At 42.9% G+C, this 22288-nt stretch overlaps 2 protein-coding genes across 2 annotated transcripts in view; both read right to left on the bottom strand.

Annotated features, from left to right (window-relative positions):
• The window catches only part of celsr2 (cadherin, EGF LAG seven-pass G-type receptor 2), a 66375-nt gene extending 61330 nt beyond the window's left edge, over positions 1-5045 (bottom strand). Inside the window, exons 1-2 of the mRNA XM_061069222.1 lie at positions 5026-5045; positions 1170-4885 (exon numbers count right to left, since the gene is read on the bottom strand). Coding sequence (XP_060925205.1) covers positions 1170-4885; positions 5026-5045 — 3736 coding nt within the window. The remainder of the gene's footprint in view (positions 1-1169; positions 4886-5025) is intronic.
• A 2364-nt stretch (positions 5046-7409) lies between these two features.
• On the bottom strand, positions 7410-19416 carry capzb (capping actin protein of muscle Z-line subunit beta). Its single transcript, XM_061069700.1, has 9 exons — positions 19144-19416; positions 14589-14678; positions 12370-12491; positions 11334-11447; positions 11102-11243; positions 10596-10712; positions 10454-10519; positions 10176-10252; positions 7410-8535 (listed from the first exon to the last, which is right to left on the bottom strand). Exons 1-9 carry the CDS (start codon positions 19144-19146, stop codon positions 8448-8450), a joined length of 819 nt encoding a protein of 272 aa, XP_060925683.1. The 5' UTR covers positions 19147-19416; the 3' UTR covers positions 7410-8447.
• Between the last annotated feature and the right edge of the window lie 2872 nt (positions 19417-22288).

Raw genomic sequence — 22288 nt, 5'->3', positions numbered from 1 at the left:
AGTAACCTAACCAACCCCTGTGAGAACTGTCTGAGACCTGCGTGACTTTAGAGCTGAGCGATATGGGCAAAAGTTATATCAGGATATCAGTCGACTCTGGTCATGATCACGATCAATGTCACATTAATATTGTTTCTTTTAAGTCAAAATTTGAGATTTTTGCTCCTGACTGAAGGTTGTGATTTAAAACTCTTCTTTGTGAGCAGAAACCAACAAACGCTTGATGCGCAGCGAAACATTTAAAAAAAACTAAGGTCGATCAATGATGTGTTATTCCTCCTCACTGTTACTATACAATGCATAACCAATTTGTCAATATATGTATTGCTGTTTATTAATTATGATTATTGATATTGTGTTATCACCCAGCCCTAACGTGACCCTACTTATCCAACAACAAACAGTGGAATAAACATCTCAACCTGCTTGTGTTGTCTTTGAAGCCTTTAGCACCATGTGTGTGTGCAGAGAACACCGACAGCTGTTAGATGTCAGCATTTGTCAAATTAAGAACAAGCCTGTCACACAATACGACACCTAAAGAACATCAACACTTATTTTTGACTCTAAGTGAGCTATAACAACCGACCATAATTAAATCAGGTCTTTCATTGTTTGTGGTGGGGGGGGATGTGATGGGCATTTATGGGGCATGATGGGTCTGCCCGCTGGAGTGTGGATCCCACAGGACGTGGACAAGCTCAGACAAACAGCTGTTTAAATCTCCGAAGCTAAACCAGGCTTTTGTAACCAAGAAAAATACCTCAAATTATAAATCCTCCACCGACACGAGCCAAGAGAAACAATTTACCTCAGAGTATAAATGATTAGGTACATCTTTGTCATCCAGCATTGCGTGTCTGTGTGTGTGTGTGTGTGTTTTCAAAGCGGTGTGAATTACAAATACCCTGCAATGAATAATAATCTTCCTTCATGAATATGTCTATTAAAGTTAAATCACTCTGGGTTACTGAAGCCAAGACAGAAAAACCTGAGTCATAATCACCTCTATTAGTGCAGTGAAGCGTAAATGTAAATGAACAGACAGGACATGTGAATGTGAATAGAGCAGCAGCACATCTCAGAGGGACAGGTCTTCCTCTCGCTGGATTAGGTTTCAGGACCTGGGTGGAGTCTGCAAGTTAAACACAGTTATCCGACAGTCTCACCTGACACAGAGATCCTCATGGAGGCCTCCAGGGGCCGGTTGTTATCCAGGGCCTGGCTCAGCTGGATCTCCCCCGTGCTCTGGTTCAGGAGGACCAGGTTCAGCTCGTTCCCCACCTCGAAGCTGTAGTGGAGCTGGTCCGAGACGTCGGGGTCGTGGGCCGGGATGCGGCCGATCACCCCCGTGGGGAAGCTGCTGGATTTGTCCGTCACGTAGTTGTTGAAGATTATCTGGAAGTTTTTCAGCATGGGCATGTTGTCGTTCTTGTCCACCAGTTTGATGTGGATGGTGGCGCGGCTCACCAGGGGGGCGGAGGTGGCCTGCACCACGATGACATACTCCGATCTGATCTCGTAGTCCAGATCGATCAATGCGGTCAGTTCTCCGGAGAAGATGTCCAGTTGGAAAATCTCTGGGATGTTTCCCTCCACTATCTGGTACATGATCTGTGCATTACTGCCTTCATCTGGATCTGTGGCTGATATGTGTGCAACCACGACGCCTATGGGGCTGTTTTCTTCCACCATGATGTCAAACTCATCTTTCTCAAACACAGGGGGGTTGTCGTTCACATCTAGGATTGTTACTTGAATGTTTACTGCTGTTCTCAGAGCAGGAACACCTTTATCCACAGCGAACGCCTGCAGGCTGTAAATAGGCACATTCTCTCGGTCTAACCTGCGCAGCGTGCGAACTATGCCGGAGGTGGACTCAATGATGAAGTCTCCATCGCCGTCCTCCCCGCCCTGGAAGGTGTAGAAGACGCGGCCGTTGAGCCCAGAGTCTCGGTCGATGGCGGACACCTGCACCACACTGGTGAACACCGGCACGTCCTCCATCACAGAACCCACATAGTGGTCTCGGAGGAAGCGCGGAGAGTTGTCGTTGACGTCGTTCACCAGGATCTCCAGGTAGGTGGTGTCCGACTTCTGCGGGATGCCATTATCCCGAGCGGTGATGGCAAGGGTGTAGGAGACCTGGTCCTCGTAGTCCAGCTCCATCTGGGTGGTGACGGCTCCCGTGTCTGCGTCGATGTCAAACTGAGGGATGCTGTCGTCCATGAAGTAGGTGATGCGTGCGTTCTCCCCAGTGTCCTCGTCTGTGGCGCTGATGACGACGACAGTGGTGCCCACCGGCCTGTCCTCGTTGATGTTGACAGTGTAATGCGAGCTCTGGAACACGGGCCTGTGTGTGTTGGCGTCTGTGACGTTAACAAACACTTTACTGGTGTCGTAGAGAGTGCCATCGCTGGCCGTGACAGTGAGGACGTACTGCCGTTCCAGTTTGTAGTCTAAAGGCAGCGCCAGGGTGACGAGCCCTCCTCCGCTCTGACTCGTGATGGAGAATCTGTTGCGGGTGTTACCACTGGATATCTGATAGGTCACCACACTGTTGATGTCCTGGTCCACAGCTGACACCGTCACCACACTGGTCCCCACAGAGGCATCCTCGTTAAGTCGCATGTAATAGGCCTTTTGAGTGAACTCCGGGTTGTTGTCATTGACGTCCAGGATGGTCATGCTAATGCTGGCTGACGAGGACATGACGGGGTAGCCTTGATCTCTCGCCTCCACGCCAAAGTTGTAAAAATCGACACTCTCCCTGTCCAGCTCGGCCGCCACTACGATCCACCCGGTGCCGTTGTTGATGCTGAAGGGGAAGTTTGGTGTGGTGTCAGTGAGCCGATATTCCAGCCTGGAGTTTTCTCCCGAGTCTGCATCCACCGCTTGGATGTGGATGATGGAGTAGCCCAGCGGCACGTTCTCCAGCACGGTGGCCTGGAAGGGGGTGCTGACAAAAATGGGGGCGTTGTCATTGACGTCCAGCACCTGCACCGTCACCAGGCCGCTGATGTTGGACAGAGGAGGGCGTCCTCCGTCCTGAGCTCGAATTCTCAGAGTGTATTCTTTGTTTGCCTCATAATCCAAGTGACTCACCAGGTCGATCTTCCCCGTCTGTGCGTCAATGTAGAACTGACCCCTGGTGTTTCCGCTCATGATGCTGAAGTGAACCACGGCGTTGCTCCCTCGGTCCTGGTCAGTGGCGGTGACCTGCAGGATCTCCGTGTTGGGCGCCATGTCCTCGGGCACCTGGACCACATAGCGTTTCTCACTGAACTGGGGAGCGTTATCGTTATCGTCCTCTACCACTATGTAAACTGTTGCTGTGGCATTGCGGGGCCCGGGGTCACGACCTTGGTCATTTGCATCAACTACCAACATGTAAGCGCCCACCTGCTCCCTGTCCACCAGGCCTTTGGTGCGGATTACACCCGACCTCGAATCGATCTCAAACACGTCATTGGACCCGTTGCTGTTGAGGAAGTGGTAGAGGATGTTGCCATTGACAGGTGCATCTCCGTCAGTGGCCCTCACAGTCAACACTTCGTAACCTATCTCTAAATTCTCCCGGATGCTTTCCTTATAGTCCTGCTGCTCAAACACAGGGTCGTGATCGTTGGTGTCACTGACTGTCACAGTGAGCGTGGCCATGGCCGTACGCCGGGGGGTGCCGTGGTCCACCGCGGTCACACGGAACACATGGGTGTCTTTTGTCTCCCGGTCCAGCACCTCCACTGTGGACACGGTGCCGTTGGCCGGGTCCACGGCAAAGAGGTTGTTGGACCGGCTATCAAAGAGAGCCTCTATGAAGTACTCCAGCCTGCCCGCCTCCCCCTCATCCACATCCAGGGCTTTCAAAACAACAACAGGAGTCCCAGCAGGCCTGTTCTCTGCCACAGCCACTTGGTACATGGGGGGCTGGAACTGGGGGCTGCTGTTGATGCTTCTCCTCCTCCTGCTCACGATCCCTGAATCAGACTGAGCTGCCTTCTCTAACAGCTTCCCAAGGTGGGCCTGCCTGAAGGGACCCTGGCCCACACGCCAGTGGGTGGTGATGGGGCTGACTTTAGCGTTCACCCCTGTCCCAGTGAGAACGTCACAGACCAGGTCCAGCTCCAGGAGGGTGTCCTGCCTCCAGCACAGAGTCTCAGACAAAAACAAGCCCCCCTCAGAGAAGTAGAAGTCCCGGCTGTGGGTGACTTTGCATCGGGCTGGGGAGCCGGGCAGCAGACCCCCCACTGGGAGCAGAGCCGAGCCGGCTGGGTGGCAGTCCGGGCGGTGGTGGCTGTGGGAGCTGAACAGACTCAGCACCTCCATGTCCCACTGGGGTTTCTCTCTACGCTTGTTGGAACAGTTCCTACCGTGAACGTGCACCTCGTACAGGCTGGTGAGGAGGTGCCTGAAGCCGGAGTCCGTGCAGTCCTCCACGGTGTACACGGTGAAGGGGTTGGAGGGCAGCGTGGAGCACTGGATCGAGCCCGACACGACCACGCTGCCCGCGTCCGGGTCCGTCTCCAGGAACCTCTGGGAGAACTTGGGCAGGAGGACCTGGTCCAGGACGCACCGTGCGCGCCGTGCGCCGCCGGCCAGCAGCGTGCCGGCGGCCGCATCCTCGCTGAGGTGCACCCGGAGAGGAAGCACCGGCAGCAGCAGGTTGAAACTCCACAAGAGGAACCACAAGTCCCGGTGACCGCAGCGCATCGCTCCTCCGTGCGGGTTCCTCCTCTGGATCTCCTCACGGTCCGCTTTCCCACTGATGCGTAATTCTTCAAACTTTCCGCCTGTGAGTTTCCCTTTGTTGCGGAGGAGCCATGCTCTCACTTCTCTCCGGTCAGTCCCGCGGGTGTGAAGAAGTAAAACCCGGTGATAAGGTTGACTGGAAACACTCACAAACACTCACACACTCAGTCACACAAACACACACACTCCGGTGGCAACAACAACAGCCGCGGCAGCAGCTCCGCTCGGTCCGCGCAACACCGCTTGAATGGTGAAAAAAATGGCTCCTGCTCCCACTGCGCCTTGAGGCTCCTCATTATCATATGAGTGTGTGTGTGTGTGTGTGTGTGTGTGTGTGTGTGTGTGTGTGTGTGTGTGTGTGTGTGTGTGTGTGTGTGTGTGTGTGTGTGTGTGTGTGTGTGTGTGTGTGTGTGTGTGTGTGTGTGTGTGTGTGAGAGAGAGAGAGAGAGAAAGAGAGAGGGAGAGAACAGCTCTGTCAGGGGTCTGAGGTCTTCACAGAAACTCTGCCACTTGTGATAAATGAAAACTTCCTGGAAGCTTCATTAATAACAATAAACATCTTTACTCATCTCAGTTGGCCACTCTCCGTGTTTTAATTCTACTTTACAACCACCGATACTGCGTGTGGAGCTTCAGTTGCAGCTACAGACAGTTTTATCTTTATATCAGTTTTTTTAATTATAGGCTTTTCTCTGAGTGTGTGGGAACAGCAGAGAGAGAGAGAGAGAACCTGGAGGTTTTGTGGGGATGGCACACAACCACCTGAAACCACTCATTATGTGAACCAGGATAAATCCGCAAGGCCACACTCATCCAGAAAACATTTACCTAATTACTGGAAGACATTCCTCAAAAATATAGGTTGTGAGTAATCATGTTTGAATCCAAGACACACGAATCTGTATTACAGATCTTATTTTAACAATTTGATTTATGTTTTCAATTTGGCAGTCTGCTTGCCTGTAGGTTTTTAATGGATCCCGGTTTATCAGTTTATTTCAACTTGACACTAGGAACTCTTAGTTTAGTTTAGAGGATTAAGATAAAATATTTTACAGTTAACATGGTGAGAGTGAGAAAAATATATGTTTAAATAAACATCCATACACTTTGACAAAAGAAAGTGACAGAAAATGTCGAAAACTGCGTAATTACCCAACTTTCTGAAAAATTATAAAATAAAAACCTGGACCGGCCCCTTTAAGAAAACATGTTCGTCCCTGGACCTTGTCCCACTGCCTGCATGATCCTAATGACAACACCACAAAAACAGATCACATAGGGGAGCCAATATCACTCTTTGGTGAAGGTTTGTAAAAAGTGACAACAGTGAAATCTGTGCCACAACCTGCGAAACTCCTGAGGAGCTCATCTGATGTGAGGTGTCAGTGACATCTAGTGGACAAACTGCAGTCACACAGGTAGAAGAGACCGTTTCATCAGTTCAGTCATTTCGTAAGCTGCTCAAGGCCTCACCTCAGTGTTCTTATGACGACATTTCAAGAAATGCAATTGTCATCGTGTTGTGTAAATGAGCTTCTTGAAGCGCCTAAGGAGATAATTATACTAGTTTGTTTTAAAGGTTTAGTTCACCCAAAAATGAAAACTCACTCATTAACTTCTCACCACTATGTCGATGAAAGGTTGGATCAAATGTTTGGGTCCACTAAACACTTCTGGAGTTTCAGGGGTAAAAAGTGTTGCAGCCAAAATCAAGAAGAAAACGGTGACCACTTCTTTAAACATTAAAAAACACAATAAAAACATTAAAGCTCCTGTGGTTTCATCTACGTAAGTGTCCATAAACTCTGACATTCAAATTTGACTCGAAACAGTCATTTACACCGTGTTTTTAGTCTTAAAGTCCTCTGTGATCCACAAATTCTTTTGTTGTTCTTAGAGCACTAGCAATCTATATTGATCAGAAATATTACCAGCCAAACAGTTTGGAAAATGTGATGCCCAAATAGTGATGTGATTTAAATAAAAAAACATATCAGTCGCCAAGAACAAAATTGGAATTGAAGTTTTGTTTTTTAAACACACTTAACTTGACCTTTGGATTCCTGAACAAAATTAAAAATGTACCTACATTTATGTTCCCGAGATGATTAACCCTTTTAACTGCAATGATACGCTGACTTTACCTCAGACACAATGAGGGTTAAAATGTTTGTTTGTAGTTAAATGTTTACAATTATTGGTTGAATTGACAACTTTGGGCAATGATATTCATGGTATAAATTGCAGTGTTATCATTTTGTTGATCCCCTGACATTTCTTAAAACCCTCTGGTCAAAGTTTTAATATGCTCTGTACTCTAGTATCATTCATCAGTTTCGTGGTAATTAAAACTAACATGGCTATTTATATTACATATATAAATAACTTGTTAGCATTTGAACTTGTTAATCTAAGACTAAGTGTTTAATGCACAGTACTTGCCAACAGCTATCCTCAAGTTATTAGTTATACTAATGCAACAATTGCATCCACTTTTAAATGCATAATTAACTTAAGAGAGTAAACCGCTCTGGTAGCAGATTTTGCCATCGTAATACTTCAAATCTCTGTTCAGGAGTTTTTCTGTTATCTTGCCCACTGTCTCTACAGTGTAGCACACCAATAAGAAATAAAGAATGTAAATAAAGGACATGAGGAGCTTTTTACCATTTTTATTGTTGCTGGAGGCTCTAATACAATATGAATCATAAGCTTTACAAAATAAAAACAGAACAAAAATACAACAAAAGAGTCCCCTCCAAAATGGAAACAGTGAAAGGTTTCCACAGAGACACAAAGACAAACTGTGACCCCCAACAAAGACATAGTAGGTGAGGAGAGAGAGAAGAGTTGAGTAAGCCGAACAGAGGAGAGGCAAACGGTCATGTTATACACAGTGTCGGGGTTTGGGTTGACGACGAGGGTGTACCCGGTGATTATAACAGTCTATTCCCCATGTTTGATACGTCTACATTTTCACTGATTGCGGCCCCATGCTCCCACACAGGCTCTCGTGCATGCGGACAGAGTGGAAGGTAAATTAAAAAAGACAACCACCTTCAAACCCAAAATGAAGGTCACCCTCGTGTTGGCACCGTTTACAACGGCCAGAACATGACAGTTATACATGGACAGTTATAATTTTATACAAATATATCAGGGGGATGTCATAGACAAAATAGGTGCAAGAGATAAATTTGATGTACACAATAATGGCAGCCTCTTAACCACCGTCTATGTCCGTTTCCTCACCACGGAGGAAGAGCAGGGCCAAAGTTGATCATTTCGAAGTGACTAGGGACACATCAACTGTGAAAACTTCAGGGATTATTATAACAATGACCCTCACACTGTAAGATTATCATTAACCGTGGTAATACTATCATTATATTCATAACATGGGAGAGAAAAGACAGAGAATAGAGGGGGACAGAGGGAGTGAATGGCTTCATGGCAGATGAGATGCATGAAAACAAAACCGGACAGAAAAAAAAAAAAAATCACAAAACAAAAACAAATAAAAAGCTAAGCATTTTCTCCTTTTTTTGTTTTTCCCACAAATAAACCAGAGTGCAGCACTGAAACAGGCATGGAGGGAGAGACGTAAAGAAACAAAGAAAAGATGGCAGAGATGAGGCGGAGAGAGTGAGAGAAATCAGAAAGAAAGATAAACCCAAAAATAAACAGTAGCATCTCTAGCTGTGTTGTTTGCGTTTGAGTGCCTCCATCAGGTCGACCTTCAGAGCCTCCTGCTTTGACTTGTCAGCCAGAGTCTGAACACTCCTGTTCCGGGGAGACAGAGAGAAAGAGAGACAGTCAGTGTCTGCAAGATCGAAAAATAACAGCAAGAGAAACTGGAAAAGTTTCTCCAACAAGATGAAAACACACAATCTATGAGTTAAGGAAAATGAGCAAAGGTACTAAATCGTTAGAAAATATAAATAAAGACAACACAGTCCAGTTCTGCTTCTGTGAAAAATAAGAGTTATAACATAATAAATTCAAACACACTGCACACATGAAACATTAATGTCAGGCAAAGAAAACCAAAGGTTAGAGTTATTTGTTGTCATGCAGTCATATCATGTGTTCTACCATCCTTTACATTTAGCACTTTGTTGAGCTATTGTTTATTCACTGTAAACTCAGAGCAAATTTATAGAATTGTATAAGCAATTGCAAAATCAAACACCAGAAATCATCACCCTGTTTACATCAGACTCTGTTTTTTGTATCCTCTTAACACACTTTCATTACAGAAACTGGCCAATAGTTCAAATAAGACGACCTATAAGGAAGAAATGTCAACAATGGTGGAATTTTTAAGACTTTAAGAGTTCGTAAGAAATTATTTACTACATTAAATGAAAAGCAATACACCCAGGTGCAGGGAAAAACAGCTGTTTGTAAGAGGTACATCACTCAGGCCTGCTCCACCTGATCCACCATCAATATGTTTGTGATTGTGACAAGCTCTTGGCTGCTCCCTAGTGGATGTATTCCTCAATAATCATTGGAAGCATGTGGGTAGAGATGGTAACATATTTTGACTCTTTTTGTATGTAACAGCAGCATAAATGAGTCTTAAAACTGAGCCAACATTTAAAATGTATATGCTGTGCTTCCAAACAAATTTCAAAAGTGATTTTCTTCTGCTCTACAGGGAATAAAAACACCATTTAAGAAAGAACCTGCAACCTGCAAAATACGAGGTGACTTCTATTAATCCTCTGCCATGGTTAGTGTGTCGAATCTTCACACAGACCGTCCATTAGATTAAACCTGCATTGACATGCCTACAGAGCTTGCTGTAGATTGAGCAGTTGAAAGGCATGCAGATATCATACAGTCCTGCATTTCCCCTTGTTTGTTTTCTATTAACACGCAAACACACACAGCTCTACATGCCAGGTTGTACCTCTGACCCTAGTCAATGAAGATCTGACGCTGGGTGAGGACCTGCGACAGCTCCTTCTGGAGCTGCCGGTACTTTTGGTTATCAGGCAAAGACTCAATAGATCTGGAGCACAGGGAGGAAGGCAGATAGAGGGATTGAAAGAGGGGATAAGAAAAGATAAACAGGAGAGAAGAAAAGAACAACAGCAGAAATCCGAGAGCTAAGGTAAAAACTAAAAAAAATACAAAAAAAACTATTTTTGGAGGATTTGGGGAGAGGGGTAGAGGAAGGAGAGGTGGTAAATGGATATAGGAAAAAAAATAGCTGAAAAGAAAGGCAGTATAGACAGGTCTGAATAAAATCATGAAATGACAAATTAAGAATAGGTAAGAAAATATCAGGTGAACAGATGGAGTCACAGAGATAAACTGACTCTGGCTGCAGTTAAAAAAAACAGATTCTGCAGATGCTGACGGCTGGAAGTGCTGAAAAAGAAGAAGTATCCAGACAACTCATATAGTCGTACCTTAAGCCGTTGACGATGTCCTTGGTCTTCCCAAAGTAGATTTCATTCAGTGTGGAGCGGATCTTGTTCTCCATATCCTAGAACAAGAAAGGAAACAATTTTTACTCAGTCAATTTCTGCCTCCATTTTCTGTCTGTCACCTAATTTATGGGCTCGACTTGGAGGCTGTAAATAGTCCTGAACACTAAAGTTATTAAAGTTCTATGAAATGTCAACATAAACTCTTTTTAATGCCGTCAACAAAAATAAACAAGCAGGACAGCGGCAGTTATACTGACTTCAACGAGGCGGCCGATGTTGGCGATGTGGGGTGAGGATTCTCCAACCGTTTCGTCTTTTTCCATCTGTGAAACGACAAAACACGTGAAGTGAAGACGAGAACACAGCTGGAAGCATCAGCAGCTGGTTTTGTGGTCCTACCTGTCTTGTGAGGCTGCCGCCCAGGTTCATGGTGCCAGAGCCTGTCTTGGTTGTCTGGAGCCACAGCATGACAGTGGAGGTGAGTTTGTAGTGAGCAGTGCGACCGCTGGACTTCTCCTGTAAACACAGACAGACTAGGGAATCAGATTATAGTCCAAACAACGACGTTAAAAGTGAACTAGAAAGGTTTGCACTGTATCACATGTCAACGATTGACAATGATGAATACATCACGGATGATCTTAACTGCTGCATTAAAAAAAAATCCCCTCTTGCCTGACAGCATATCAAGCAGGATAATTACTTTACCTACATGGCAACAAAACATGTGTCTCTTTGGTGTTATAGAATATATCCCTTTGTCTCATATATTTTGCATTAACATCAGCCAAGGAGGTGGTTTTCATTGTAGTTTGCAATTGTACAGGGCTTTGAAAAAAATTCCAGTTCTAAACACACAAATGTGTACTTTTAGAATTTAGTGTTTCATATAAGCTGATTCTTACCTGCACCTCCACCACATGGATGGAGTCCCAGCACCCTTTGATTTTCTTGGATCCGTCCCCAGCCTTCTTGATGAGAATAACTCCAGCGAAGCCATGATCCAAGTCCCAGAGGTAAACAGAGGACACTCCACCCTCAAAGTACCTAAAATTAGACAAATGTCAGGAGTCACAGGAGGACCATGTGGACTGCTTATTCAAAAACTCAGCATGAGACTGCTTGGCTGGTACTTACAGGTCTCTGTACTGGTCAAAGGCGTTATTGGCTTCGACCTCGAGTTTCCTCAGGCGAGCTGAAGGCATTGCACCATCTTCAATGGGAGGTTCATACTTATTACTCCAAGGGGATCTAATGTATGAACAAGCACAACAGAATTCGGTGTTAACATGTATTTGACATGTTCCGCTGCTGTGGCGGTTTACATGGGCACTGAATGTCTCTAAAAGTCTGCTTTTAGCAGCCAAATCATTGACACTAACTTTCACTAATCAATGACCTTGTGGTCATAAGTGGCAGATACAGGACTGAGGTACATTCAATATGTCTTTTTGTGAAGGGGACAAAAGTTACACAATATTATCTATCTTAAATTTGCAATCATTAGCCACCACACCCTACTGGTCATATGAGACCAATTAAGACTTCAGCAAATGCCCTGAATGTGTTGGATTAGGACTGGGACTGACAAGTATTTTACGTCTGAGCGATTCATTGTCTAGCCTATACAACATCAGAGAGTAGAGAGGTTGGGTTCGGTTATGCTGGCTTGAGTGCTCTGCAGTGACCCGGCCCTTTACTGCATGTCTTCCTCAATCTCTTTCAGGCTTTGAATCTGTCACATAAAGGCCAAACAACCCCAAAGATATCTTTAGAAAGTTTCATAGTCTTGCTTAAATAAGATCAACTGTACTGACTGGTAAAACAAGCCGTGAAATTTGAATTCCACAGCTTTACAAGTGTCCCCTTTCACTAGCTCACTACTCATGACCCAATATCACACAGGCTCATGCTGACCTCACACAAAACATAGCAGTAGTATATCTGTCATCTGTGCCAAGCAGTTCTTAGGATCTACAAATACTTAATAAGAATAATACTAAATACATTTTAATAAAAGTGAATATTCGTTCTAGATGTAAAAATTTAAAATTGTATTCTCTAGTCTTTAAATTCAGTCCCAGTCTGGGGCTTACATTCCCATGATTGATTAACTGATCATAATGCAGTGCATGTTCCATGTCTGTGACTCTAGTGCAGGGATATATTTGACCTGTAGGAGTCGCCGTCTCGGTTGTAATCACAAAGCAGATAGTCTTTCCCCACCACCTTGTCCCGGGCGATCTTCAGGGGCTGGTCCACAGAGGACAGGAGGTCCTCACACAGACTGGGCACCTGGAAACAAACATAAACAAAAAGGTTCAATGCATTCACTCATTATCTACAGCACGGATACACGAGTCCAGCTACTGTAGCACATCTGGTCTCCTCAGCCACGAGATTACAAGCTGTTTTTGTCAATTAAGGAATTTCTGTAACAGATGTTGATTAGAGGAAAAACAAAAAAGCAACCTCCAAGGTATGAGGATAAACACAGGAGACAGCGAAACAACAATCTTTGCCTCAGATGTTCTCCTTTTAAAGACAATGATGTGAAAGTTCTGGTCTTTCTCTCAAATTCCTGCCTCGCTCGGTAAACACAGGTTAGAGACTGCAGCCAGAATAAATCATCAATGGGAAACCTAATATCAAGAGGATAAGGGCATACAAATTACTTCTCACAGACTGATATGGACCCCGCTCACTATGACCTCCTGCAGCAGAGCATAGACACAAAGGAGGCCCTGTTTCACCTAAAAAAGCCAGCAAAGCCCTGAATATATACACAGACGCACACATACACACACCTGACAGCCCAGACTGGGTAAGACAATGGAGGCAGGGCTGACCAGAACAGCAGGGACAAACAGGAAAGAGAGAGGTGATTTCAGGTGAATCTTAATTGCCAGGAAGCGTTTGAGCAGAGATGGTGGAGCTTACATGTGGCTGGCAGTGGAGGTGATTGACAGCTGTGATAATAATCACTAACAACCCGACACAGTGGGAGAGCTGAGGTCAAAGGTGTGGGAAGAGGAAGGTGAGTAGGTGGGGGTCTCGCCATTAAAGGGATGGATATGCCCAAAATACAAGGTGTCATGCAAACAAATGTAAAAGTGTGATTTGATTGGTGTCTGATTTCACTTCCTTTATCAGACTCAGAGGTCCAATTAGTTCAAAACACAAATCTTGAAGGATGGAACCAAATTATTTGTTTACCGGTAGAAATCTGTTGTGTTGTGCTAATGTGGAGTGTAGAAGGAAAAAAGTCCACTGACACTACAGATACCTATATTAAAGTCTAACAGCTTAAGTTCCAAAGATGGCACAGTGATCTGCAGCAGCACTGACACATAGTTAACACTTTATAAAGTTACATTTAAACACCACAAACGAAACAAACATTTACAACCACACTTTAAATTCCAAGACAGAGGGCAGGGCATGACTATTATAAAGATTATACTGAGCAGTTTAACACAAGAAATACATCAATCAATTTGAGCTAGGTTGAAATTGAAGCGTAAAAACGGTTTCCTTCATGACTTAAGTATTATTTTTTGCATTCGGCAAACTTTTTTTCTCAGGTTGGCAAAGAAACAAGAATAAAACTAAAATGGAAGCCCTCCTCACAATCACATTGATTGTAACTTTCTGTGTAAATGTAATTGTATTATCTCAATGTTATGTAATGGTATCATATAAACAGACAAATAACCTAGTAATGGTCCAACGAATAAATCCTTATTGTTGGACTATGATTTAGGTATGCATATTATTATTTTTTATCAATTTACCTGTCCATTACTTTGAATAATCACATAATGGTTGTCTAAAAATGTCTAATCCAATTCTCCACATTGACAGTAACAAGATATTTAAGAAAATATATTGTAGATTTTGCTAAAAATAATTGCTTGAAATGATTAACTGATCACGAAAATAGATGTTGATAAATTTTCTGGTGATTAAACAAATCAATTAATACACTAATCGAAGGAGGCTAACTGGTATTGACATCGAGTCTGTTTTCATACTGAGTTCTCAGTTCATTTGTATGTGTCTCTATAAAGATTCTTAGTCATCTTGGTCAAGTTATCTTCAGGACTTGTACATGTGTACGTAGGCATATAATATGTGCTGGTGTTGACATGTGCAGCTGAGCTTTAGCGAAGGCTGAACTTTCTCCCTCTTCTTTTATCTGTTTGAAAGTTGCTACCGACTGAGTTATCCGGTCAAACACTGACTCCAACCTTTTAGGTGGGGAAATCCTTTCAACAGATGCTCTGCTACTTTTGGAAAGAATAACACTGGGCTTTGTTAACATTACGTATACCCTGACATGGCAGTGTGTTTTGCCTGTAAGGAAATCTGGCAGGAAAAGCAAAGACTCACCAGGTCAATGAGGTCACTGAGGTTCTTCTCGATCTGCTGAGGCGGTAGACGCCTCATCAGGTCCAGAGCACAGTCTAGCTGCTGGTCACTCTGAAACAAACAAAACAAACAAATGAGCAAACAATTAAATTCACACACACATAACCAGCCGAGCCAAAACTTATTACACTGTATCAGATTATGGTTTAACTAATTAACAGCTTTTCATAAACCTGAGTAGTCTATGTTACAAAAAACTAAAAGTCACAATTGAATGGTCTGATGAAAATGTTCATCAGCTCCAAAGATAGCCCAGAAACTTTACACTTTACAAATTGTTGGAAAGTAAAAACAAACTTCACATCTTTTAGACAACTAACATAGCGCTCTCATAGACGTTTTGTAGTAAATCAATAAGCACTGCACCAGGTAAAATAACGGAAATAAAAGATTAACATTTGGGGGAAAATAATGATGACAAATAACTACACTAAGTAAACAATCTCACATTGATTTTGTTGTTACTAAATGCTGACGAGATCATTGAAAAAGTATTGAGCATAGTACAGACTAAATATACAGGATACAGGGCCATTCGTGTTTACCTAGACTAATAAATCTTAGTAGTTGTGTGTAAATACACAAGCAAAGATCAAATATTGACAATTGTATTCATGATGTTTAACTTATGTTTAATACCTTGTAACATAAAGTACTAACAGTGTTATTAGAGTTTGTGCTGTTGATCACTACAACCTACGTAGAAGGCCAAAAGACACACCTACAATTATTACCTTTATTATCATGATTAAAACATTTTATTACTTTTGAGTGGATTCTGACATTTTTTGTCTCCAACATGAAACCAAATGACAGCATAATGTAATCGATCAATCCTGGTGCATTGGTATTTGAAGTCTAATAAATATTCAAATCCTTGGTTGTGTTAATGTTCCTGTCTCAACAGTTCAACACTAAATTTCTACTGACACCAAATATTGAAGCAGGGAACGTCACTGTATTCCTAAAGCTCTATCTGTTATTTAATCTTAATATGAGGCTTTAGCAGACTGTTAGTCAAATTAAATGAAAAGTATTTTCATACTAAAAGTGCTCTTTGTTTAAAGCCATCTACTGCAGTTAACAAGGAAACATTGTCCACGAAAATAAAAAGACTTTGGAAGAGAGTTCCCATGATATTCAGATAAACATATAGTTTGGAACAGAATGCAGTGGATTTTGTATCCCATTGCTGTGAATCAATGAGGAAGCTATTAACGTACAGTATGAACAAAAGGAATGACTACATCAAGCCAAACCGGTTTCAATGTTCTTTTGGGAAATGGACCATTGATTTGAGACACGAAAAAGTAAACTTTAAAGAAAAGCAGCCATGCAAATAAAGTTACCAAGCTTTCTAACTGGCTCTACAAGTTTTTAGTGTGCAAATGTATTATGTCGAAAATAAACACACGTATTGGATCAGGACTCAGGACTCTATTAAAAAAAACACACCAAGTTCCTTTGCTTCATCAACAGAGTCAAATGATAACAGCCTGCTACATTCTGTATGATGGTATGAGAGGAGTTGCTGTGCAGGAAGTAGTCACACCCTTGCAGGCAAACTGTGAGATTACAGACAATATTAGCTCAGTCGACTGAACAGCACTCATGATGCGTCATGTGGATTTTTTGCGGAGAATAGACTAAAAGAGGATCAAACCCATTCATAAAGCGCAGGAAACCATTCTTTGAGTAAAACCTTTTACACCTGATCAGATCCAGAACAGTGAGGTCAGTGCAAGCATTGACCGGTCAAAGGATGCTTTTCATTTGGCCATTGCTGTGTGACATGTGTGTCATGTACAGGCATGGGCAAACTCAAAATCATGCTAAGTGGTACAGGTGAGCCATTAGAGAGCAGGTATGATGTTGAATTGTGAGGTTAACTACCAACAAGTGAAAATGTCAGCTACAAAACAAATACAACTCAGATCAAACTTTATTTTCACATCTACATTTAAGAATTGGCAAAGAAAATCAATTACAATTCATTCCATACACACAACACGACCAAGCAGTGGGTATCAAAGGTATGATCACTCATCGCCTTCCCACTCAGCCACCACTGTCAACCGAGTCTACAGCTCATGAACAAGCTGGAATATTCAATCTAATGAAATGAACTGAACAAACAGCAGCTTTAGAATTTGTCAACATTAGCTCACACATGAATCCCCCCCCCCCCTCACACATCAGCACCTGACCCTGTCTATGTCTCTATTTTTCTCAACTGGTCAAAACTCTCAGAGTTTTATGTTTTCATTGACAGTGAAGTATGAAGTGGTTACTAGTTATTGAAAAACAAAAAGGAACAATCAGCCGCTGAGCTGAATCAGAGAGATTTTAATACATATCATCCTGGTATCAGTGTATTTACATGATGACGGATAAATATGACACAAACGTCTTTTGATGCATTTTCTTCTGGGTAAGAAGAAGCAAATCAACAACAAAACACTGCAAGAAGATCAATATTGGAACAGAAGGAGGTCTTACAGGAGATTGATCAGAAACACTGTAAAGCATCTGTTAAACTGCTATTACAATCTACAGTTTGACACTATCAGAGGTCGGTTTCTGTTTTTTGACGACATCTTAAGAGTTGTTTACTATGGCTTGTTTTGTTGTGTACTCAGTCCACACACGTCAAATAACGTGATCAAAGTTCCCATTAAACTACACTTAGTCAAGCAGCAGGTTCAGTCCTTGGACTCTTGCAGATCAACATTCCAGTATCTCGTTTGTACCACTGCTTAAAAAACGAAGTCAGTCCTTCTATTGTGAAAAGTCTCTTTGTTGTTCACACGCTTCAGGACAAATGAAATGTTAAATATTTAACTTTTCTTTAGGCAAGAGGAACATAACCTGCATAACACAACCTCCCCCCAGGGGTTTCTCTCCCTTAAATATGCAGTTAGCAACAGGATATTAGCAAGAAGGGAAGGACAGGCCAGCCACAACATGAAACTCTGGGGAATGTGTAGGAAGATGTAGGTAGGTGTGTAATAGTAGACGGACAAGAAACATTCTTCAGCTAACCCGTAGGTTACTGGCCATACTACAGTCATTCACATCTGGGAATTCTCACACTCTGCCATCAGAAATCCACCTCAATTCAGCTAAAATCCTAGAGATACAGATTTTAACGCAACTCTGGTTAGTTATTACTAAATGTTTGTCATCTACACCACTACTTTTCGGCATTGCGACATACTCTGTGGTTAAACCATTTGAATTCTCCTCTCTCTCGCTCCACGCTGACTCTTCTATGAAGTAACTCCTCTAAAGTGTGTAACCCTAACAAAGTCTACTCCTGCAGCTGCCAGCTGGTCAAAGGACAGCGACGTGTCGAGCGGAGAAAGCCCTCTTTCCATAAACATTTTTATAAAAGGTTGACCCTGAACCTAACAGTTTCCAGCCAACGTCTCCAGTGCCATTCCTCTCTCCTCTGAGTGAGCTTTTTCGCCTGTCTTCTCGTCTCTCGCAGCCGATGAATCAGTCTGCTCCATCGGACACCTGCGATCCTCGACACCGTGTTTACCAGTGATCCCATCTCCGTGTAAACACTCGCTCAGACCTACAACCCTTAGGGGGTCAGGGCGGTGTGAGGACGAGCGAGCAGGATGGATGAGGTGAGGCCGAGGAGGGCGACTGCGGAGGAGAACCATATGCCCTTCCCAGCTCGGGCGGGTAATAACAGCACCGTGGTGGTGCTCAACTCAGTGTTGTAAACATTGTGAAAGCACAAGATGGTGCTGTGCCATGTGAGAGCAGGTCCAGTTGAATATTAGGTTTCTTTAAAGCATAGATAAGTGAACAACTATGGAGGTGTTACTGCCACATATGGTTGAAAGACAGGAGAAGGCGAGCAGCAGGTAAACAATAAGTGAGGGTGTGATTTGTAGCTCTCTGCCCGATCCTAACATTCCCTGAGACAGTTTTGGATCTAACTCAGAGGGCAGTAAGAAGCTGAGCAGCAGAGGAGGCTGACAGCTTGACATGGTTGGGAATAGGAGGAGCAAGCAATTCTTATTTTAGCTACAGGCACTTGGCTATTTTAGCTTGAGTATGCGTTTGTGTGTGTGTGTGTGTGTATGTGCACGGCTGGAGGATTGTGTGAGTGTGTGATATATTAGTACTCTTCTCCTATACTGTTCACGAACTTGTGTCAAATCCAAAACATCCTGTGCTAACTTTAAGCCCGTGAAGCTAACGGCTAACTAGCTACCTGGCTAGCAAGCAGCGTAAAGATATCGCTGTACTGCTAGCCGCGAAGCTAACTCGTTCGCATCCGGTACAGCGAAGTTTTGCAAAAGGAGCGAGTGGGTGGTTTGTACACTTGGCTCCCCGGCTGCCGCTGCTCCTCTCGGGTTACCTCCGCGGCCAGCCCCGGCCCCAGCCTTAGCTTAGCCCCGCTAGCCGCCGTTAGCTCCCGGCTAGCAGGAGGCAGCAGCAGCCGCAGCCCTCTTCCTCCCGGCCCCGTCTCTCCCAGCTCCTCCGCCGCGGCCCTTACCATGTCTGCGACGGTCTCGGCGGGGCAGGGAGCACGGATTCACCGACGTCTGGACGCCTTCGCTTCGCTGCAGGTTTATCGAGTCGCTCCTCGCTCCTCACGGGCGCTTTGCTGGTCGTCGCCTTGTGTTTTCGACACCCCCAGCGGAAGATGTTGTTTTTTTGTTTTCGCCTCACCCTCACTGAACCCAGCCCTGTCAGCGAAATTCACTTCCTCGACCGGGCTACAGGAAGGAGGCTGCAGGCAGAGAGACGGGCCCCGGTTGCACGTCCGGGTCACTCCGGGCTTTCTCCGCAGCAGCCAATCGCGGAGGAGCGAGAAATGCATTGCCAAGTATGGAAAGGGCGGAGTGGTACAGTGAATCCTGCGCTGCACACAGGCCGCTGCACTGACATCTAGTTCTCCCACCGACCGCTGCAGTCCCACATTCACGTAAAACTACAAAAAAAGATTGCACAGTTATTCTCAACTCAGATATGGTGCCAATATGATCCTTTATTGATAGATTTATTATAAAATATTCATATTTGATCGCATCACCTTCTACCTTCATAGCCTCTGATGTATTCGTTTATTAACAGTTATGATCATGTAATTATGATATATGTATTTTTCCATACCTATTTTATTGTGTATTTCGTTTATGTCCTGATATATGTATTGATTGCATCTTCATGATGATTGATTGTCTTGAAAGGCACCCATAAATAAAATGAAATATTATTTTTTATTACCAATAAATGTCACTTATTATTTTGAAATTTGGTTCTCTCATCCTTTTGTTTTTGATAATTTATATTATTATGTTTTTACTACCTTTGCCTTGGATTATTATTTTGTCTCTATACTGGCATTACAATTGATTAATGTGTCTTTTATATGGAACACCTTTTTAGAGTTTATTATTTTTTCCCCAGCTGATTGTAATATGACTGTTTGTATTAAATTCTACTTTCTTTGTGTAGTCACAATCGTACATTATCGCAAGGTACAATAAGACATTCCCAACCTGCAATAGGACAAGATGGTGAATATCCCTTGCATGATGATTTTTAATAGTGGTTTTGTGGTTTTGATTAATGCTTTTTTTGAAAAACTGAATTTAATTACACCCTGAAATGTAAAATGATGTTGAGAAGAAATTATCAGAGAGATATTTAACTTTTACTCTTTGCTGGTGTGACTTACGTTAAGCTGCCCCCCTCAGAATTAGCTTACAATGAAAGCCGCATTTACGGTTCACAAGAGCTGCAAAATCATGAGCTCGGATGACAGATGAATGACTATTTTTCAGGGAACAAAATAGGCTACTACTATTAAGATTTTTATAGTGAACAAAGTCTCTTGTGGGTAATCTTCTTCAGCTGTAGGTGACTATCACAGTTCAGACAACATGTGAGTGAAATCTTTTCCATGATCTTGAGGGTAGGGCACTTCCTGTAAAGGAAAGGTCATTTCTCACCACTTCAGTTGTCTAAGTTAATGTTTTTACTGTGATTATATATGAGCAGCCGTTTCTCAGGGTGGCAAAGACTGTAAAAGATTGAGGTGTGTCAGGGTAAAAAGAAAAGCATGAGTTAAGAGACTCATTTATAAATGCTTTTCTAAAAATGTCCATATCTAAGTCATCATGACATTTTGTAAATGTGCTTTTCTCCCTGAATATGTTCGTGCATTGTTTGTAAATGGGAAAGCTGCCTGTAAACCCCACTGACATCTGCATGTTATTGACTGTTTGGGCAGCGCAGCACTTTGACTTTCAGGAGTCGGCTGGAATTTCAGAAGAAGAGGACAAATCCAGCTACAATCCTGAAAACAATCAGCAGGATTAGGAATGCATGAAGTGTTTTTTTATTTTTTAAACTACACATATTTTTGATTAGAAGACGGGGTGGCTCCGTTTCGATCCCAAAATATGCCAAATCTAGATGATCTTCCAGCTGAAACATATTAGAGAGAGAGTTAACCCAGTTGCAGATATTCTCAACAGATGTTACTGTCTGTGTAACATTATGTGGGAACCCCATAGTTTTCTGTTCAGTATGGTGAGTGTATGCTTTATTCCCTGAGCATATATCCTATGTGAATGGACATGAACACCAGCAGTGAAAACTGTAGAGAAGTTGTTGTGTAAAGAACTTCTGTCAGATAAATACGACGCCAGACAAGAAACATAAATCTAGTTTTTGCCTCTTTGCACTGGTTCATTGTATGTTTGAGGATTGATTTAACAACTTTACTGATAACTATTAAGGCTCCTCATGACCGATATATCCTGGTTATATGTGAACTTGTAGTGTCTCGCTCACTGGCTTGTAGCTTGAGATCGACATATCGGGGCCTGCTATCTGTAAAAAACCTGAGGTGCCAGAGCCTTTGCAGTGAAGGTCCCGAGGCTCTGCAACATCTGCCTGAGGAAATCCCATTGACGCTTTTAGAAGTCCCATCCAAACACATACTTGTAATAGAGAGCTTTTCTCAATTTTACTTGAATTTAGATTTAGTAGGAAACTGGCTTTAGACGCTCATGATCATTCTCTTTAATCCTGATGATTCATGAGTTATCGTTTCAAATGTTGTCTTACCAAACAGTTTGTAATTTTAATTTTGACAAGTGCTGTATAAATAAAGAGGATGATGATGATGATGATGATGATGATGATGATGATGATGATGATGATGATGATGATTTTTATTATTATTATATTGAGTGGGTATAAGTGATGTAATATTAAAATTTGAAATGTCTAATTTCTTAGGTTGCATTTAGAATATCACTGTGAGGGAATTATTTGCATATATTTTACATATAAATAAATATATATATATATATATATTATTTGTAGTTGGCAAAACACATAACTTATATCCAGAATATGTTGTACTCCAAACAGAACAATGCAGTAAGTTAGTGGTAATACATCTGTGTATATGTATATGTACTGTATTTCCTCACAAAAAAGTAATTATCACCACAGAAAGAGACGTTAACTTTCTCCAGAAATTTGTTTATATATCAGCTGAATTTGAAGAAAGGGAATAAACTGAGCAGTGACTGAAGGTGTTTTATTATCTGAGGATGAAGGCGCCTGCAGGAAGTGTTCACGTCACGTCCTGCTGCTCTCGCGATATTTGACGGAGCTGA

The sequence above is a fragment of the Limanda limanda genome, chromosome 4 (assembly GCF_963576545.1).
Source record: "Limanda limanda chromosome 4, fLimLim1.1, whole genome shotgun sequence".
Taxonomy (NCBI): domain Eukaryota; kingdom Metazoa; phylum Chordata; class Actinopteri; order Pleuronectiformes; family Pleuronectidae; genus Limanda; species Limanda limanda.
The sequence above is the reverse complement of the archived record's forward strand: the minus strand, read 5'-3'. Positions and strand labels throughout refer to the sequence as shown.

Bases quoted from the DNA above. Each gene is read 5' to 3' on its own strand.
- capzb (XM_061069700.1), bottom strand. The intron at 11,244-11,333 runs GTAAGTACCAGC...GTCTAATTTTAG, and splicing joins TTTGACCAGTACAGAGACCT to GTACTTTGAGGGTGGAGTGT. The intron at 10,713-11,101 runs GTAAGAATCAGC...CTGTGTTTACAG, and splicing joins TCCATGTGGTGGAGGTGCAG to GAGAAGTCCAGCGGTCGCAC.